This window comes from Monoraphidium neglectum (genome assembly GCF_000611645.1).
Source record: "Monoraphidium neglectum strain SAG 48.87 unplaced genomic scaffold scaffold04293, whole genome shotgun sequence".
In the NCBI taxonomy this organism is placed as follows: Eukaryota; Viridiplantae; Chlorophyta; class Chlorophyceae; order Sphaeropleales; family Selenastraceae; genus Monoraphidium; species Monoraphidium neglectum.
This window is the reverse complement of record NW_014009336.1, coordinates 481-4,724: the sequence shown is the minus strand read 5'-3', so window position 1 is coordinate 4,724 and position 4,244 is coordinate 481. Positions and strand designations below refer to the sequence as shown.

General features: G+C 63.7%; 1 protein-coding gene across 1 annotated transcript; it reads right to left on the bottom strand.

Moving 5' to 3' along the window:
• Positions 1-114: 114 nt before the first annotated feature.
• MNEG_14156 (ATP-binding cassette, subfamily B(MDR/TAP), member 1) lies at positions 115-3,124 on the bottom strand (the record flags this gene model as incomplete). Its single annotated transcript, XM_014037372.1, has 7 exons — positions 115-363; positions 906-1,016; positions 1,269-1,364; positions 1,876-1,989; positions 2,279-2,511; positions 2,760-2,815; positions 2,976-3,124. 7 exons carry the CDS (start codon positions 3,122-3,124, stop codon positions 115-117), a joined length of 1,008 nt encoding a protein of 335 aa, XP_013892826.1.
• Between the last annotated feature and the right edge of the window lie 1,120 nt (positions 3,125-4,244).

The following is a 4,244-nucleotide window of genomic DNA, read 5'->3' as shown; positions in this document are numbered from 1 at the left end:
CGGGTGATGAGGTGACGCGACCGCCACCGGGGACCACAACGGGAAACGCGGCGCGTCAAGCGCACCTACGCGCGCACGACTCAGCAGCGGACGGCTCACACAAGCAACTGTCAGTCACAAAGCATGTTGATGACAATCAAAGGTGTCGCGAGGAGGGATTTTTGCTTGTCGGGCCCAACAGGCAGTTGATGATGGATCAATGCGGCCAAGACCAGAAAAGAGGGCGCCACGCCACGCCGCTCCGCCGCGCGCCTGCTGGGGCTCCGTCAGCAGCTCGTTGTACTGCTCCACAGCACGGGCCTCCCCATTGTAGGCGGCCACGGTCCTGATCTGGGACACGCCCTGCTGCACCACGGCGCCCGCCTGCAGGGGCAGGGGCCGGGGCGGGGCGGGTCCGAAGGGGCGTGAGCTTTTGAGTGTCGGTGTCGAGCTGGGGAGTTGGGGGTGCAGGCTGGTGATATTAGGCAGGGGGGCCCGTAACCAGGCCAGCCAGGCCAACCAAAAAGCAAAACCGTAACCCCTGAGCCTTGCACTCTGATCCCTGACCCCTGAACGCTAAACCCTTGGGAGCTGGGGTGGGTTCGGCCGGGAGGAGGCGTGCCGCATGACTCGTGAGGCCACCCGTGCGCGTGTGCGCATGGGGGGTGCGGCCGCGGGCGCGGCAGGCGCTCGGGGTCAGGGGTGGACTGGAGTGTGACGAGGTGGACTGAGGTAGTGGACTGTGGAACGCGCGCGGCAAGCACAACAGTCCAGAGACGTGTGCGGGTCGGCCCGGCACGAGAACCGTTTCGAGGGGCGGGGAGAATGGCCCCAAGGGAAGGGGGTGGAGGGGCGGGGGACGGATGGCAGCTACATTGCATCGCAAAACGTTTCTGATTAATACTAGTTATTAGAAATTGCCGCACCTCTGTGTACGCCTTTTGGCTGCGCGTGTTGGCGCCGGTTGAGGCCTTGGCCAAGAGCCCCCCGGTCGCGGCAAGGAACGGCAGGCATGCGCACAGGACCAGCGTCACGTCCTAGGGGGGAGGGGAGAGTTAGGGTCAGGGTATAGAGAATACCACATAGGCGGGGCAGCGTTCAGGCCGGCGGTAATCGTTGAGGCGTGCGCAGGTTCGCAGAGTGGAAACAGAAAAACACAGCGCCGCCGGGCGAGGGCGAAGTGGGAGCCTAAAGCAGTGGGAGAATCCAGCAGCGGGAGCATCCAGCGCGTGGTGTGTGGTTCTGCTGGCCAAGGCGGTGCGGGCAGTCGCGCGGGGGCCGCCGCGCACCCATCCCTTAATGAAGGAGAGGACGAAACCGGCGATGAACGTCGTCATGTGCTGCAGACACAGCCCGACCTTCTCAGACAGCGCGGCCTGGATGGCCTGTTTAGCGCAGGAACGCATGGGGCGCGAGGGCGTGCTGGGGGATCGGCGACGCGCATGAGACGGTTGGCCGGACGGAAGTCAAAGGCAGGCAGTCCTGTGTGATTGATTGCTTGCCCCCCACTTGGACTCGTGCTCCCACGTGGACTCCTGCTGACCGAGGCCCTCAGAAGCCTCGCGACCACATGCATTGATGCAAGCATTAGAATGCAGGAACGAGTGCATGCGCACCCCAGGTGTGCACCCGGACCCACGCATTCTCTCTCGCGCACACACACACACACACACACACACGCACACAAATACCCACACACACACACAGACACACACACAAACACACACACACACACGCGCGCACGCACGCAAACACACACAGTGTGCGCGCGTGCGGAACCCCCAGGCCCCACGCTCACACATGCACATGCGCATGCGCATGAACATGCCCATGCACATGCACACACATCTGAACATGCGCCGCACATAAGCAGTGCCTATAGCCCCTCCCCCCCACCAGGCTGTCCTCGTTGAGCCCCTGCAGCAGCCCCCCAGTGGTGGCCTGGGTGTCAAAGAATCCGACATCCTGCCGCAGCACCGCAGCCAAGTACTTGCGGCGAATCCTGTTGGCCTGCAGAGGGGCCGGAGGGGATCGGAGCGTCGCCGCAGGATGCGAAGGCACAGCATAGGGGTTTGGGGCCGAAAAACAATCCGTTTTCGGCGCGCGGCTGAATGCTGCATGCGGTATCACAGCTGGCGTTGCATGGACGTTTGGCGCGGGCGGCAGCAACGGCAGCGGCGGCTGGGGCGGCAGGAGCAGCAGGACCAGCAGCAGGAGCAGCAGCGACAGCAGCAGGAGCAGCAGCAGCAGCAGCGGCAGGAGCGGTAGCAGCAGCAGCGGCAGGGAGGAGGCGCCGCACCTGTCTGTTCCCCGAGAGCATCCAGCACGCCTGCTGCAGCGTGCCGGCAACCGCGGCGCCGATGGCCACGTACAGGAAGTTTAGGGCCACCCCAGAGATGGACGCCCTGAACTCGCCGTCGCTCATGAAGCCGGGCGGGGGCGCAACGCCGCCGCAGAATGGGATGTAGGTCCCAAAGGCCTGGGTGAAGGCGCCGAGGAACAGCGAAAAGAGGGGCAGCATGGCGCCGTTGCCTGGGGGAGGGAGAGAGCAGGGAACCGCCGGGGCGGGGTGAGGAAGGGCAGGGAAGGGTGGGTAGTGGCGAGGCCGGGGCCGGGGCCTGCGCAGCGGTTGCGTCTTTTGTTTGGACTGGTGTGGCAGGCTTTGCGGCGGCGTGGGGCAATCTTGACATGGGATGGCTGCGCAGGTCTGGACTGCGTCATGACATGTCATTTCTGTCACTGCGGGCCCTGGCTTTCCGGCTCGCTCAGCAAGATGATACCTATGGCACCGATCGCTCCAAGGAAGACCAGCAGCATATCCAAGGGGTCCGCCGTGCTGCGTAATGGTGGGGTTTAGTCGGGCAGGCGCTTTCAAAAATGGGACAGCACGGCGACGCATGCAGCTGCATGCAACTTCTGTGCCTCGGGGCCGCGCAGCACAGCCAGCGTGCGACGCGCGCGGAGGCTTAGGTGCGGGAGAGCGGTTGCTGTCACACCTGTACAGGCGCCAGTATGGTACGGGCGGCGCATCGGCGTCGAGGGTGGCCGCGGTGGGCGGCGCGGTGCTGTCGCCACCGCTGGCGGCTTCCGCTTCGGCGACCACACCGAGCACGTTGCCCGGGGGTTGAGTAGGCTCCTTCGACATGGCTGCAACCGGTGTGCTATAAACAGTGGTCTGCAGACTGCGCGCTGGAGATACAGCAGTAAAATTCTCAGTCGGATTGACGCAGACACGATCTGCGCCAAACGCGAAGCCGCCGAATTATGAATTATTTGGTAACTCACTACCTTTTTCCAGTCTGGTGCGCAGACGCTTGCATGCAAACCTGTTTGTATTTATCGTAACCGAGCTCGTCATCAAGCAAGCAAGGCAGAATGGATAGAAAGCATGTCATTCAGGGCTGAAGACGCACAAATTCCCCGTTAGACTGCAGCGACGAGCGGTGTCCCTGCGCATGACACCACCACAGTACCGTACCTCTGGTGCCGCCTGCCTCGACATCCAACGTGCGATGTACTGCTCGCATCATCCATCACCAATCACAAACAAGTCGGATTGGGCTGCACGTTACGATGACATTGGGTTGCGACGGCCCATGTTGCGTCTGCGGTCATGTGGGCCCCAACGTCGGTCAACCTCCACCCAGGGGGGATGCGGCTGCACGCGCCAGGCCTGGTGGGTATGTGCCCGAGTGCTGGTGGCCATTCCAGGCATGTGCAAGCTTTTCAAGGGCGTCGGACAGCCCGTAGTGCGGCACATGTGTCAATCAAAGTGATGCGCTTGGCTGAGCAGTCACCCTGCTGAGCAGTTACCCTCCTGGCTGTTGCGCAAGCGCGGCAGGCCCGCTGGGAATCCAACCACTTGCGCCTCACCCTGACCCTTCCTGCTGCCACCAAGCGCCTCCTTGACCGCTCGCATACAGCCGCAGCAGCGGTACTGCGCGAACACCTCGACGACCGGCGCAGCTGGCGCGCCGTCTTCCTTGTCGACAACGAACAACACCCCGCGCCAGCGGAGTGGCTGTCCGCGCCGCAGACTCTAGCGCGGCCCCAATCCCCCTGGCGAGCCGCTTCAAGTGGTTCCAGCGCAAGGGTGAGGCATGCGCCCAGTGTGGGCACAGCCACGGGGACGCGTCCATGTTCACCGCCGGCCTGAGGATCTTTCGCCGGTCCCTGCCCAACTACATCCTGGCACCCATCATGGCTGAGCAACGCCTGCCAGCCCTACCTGGAGCCCTCGGTGCAGCTCATCGGGCGCAACGGCG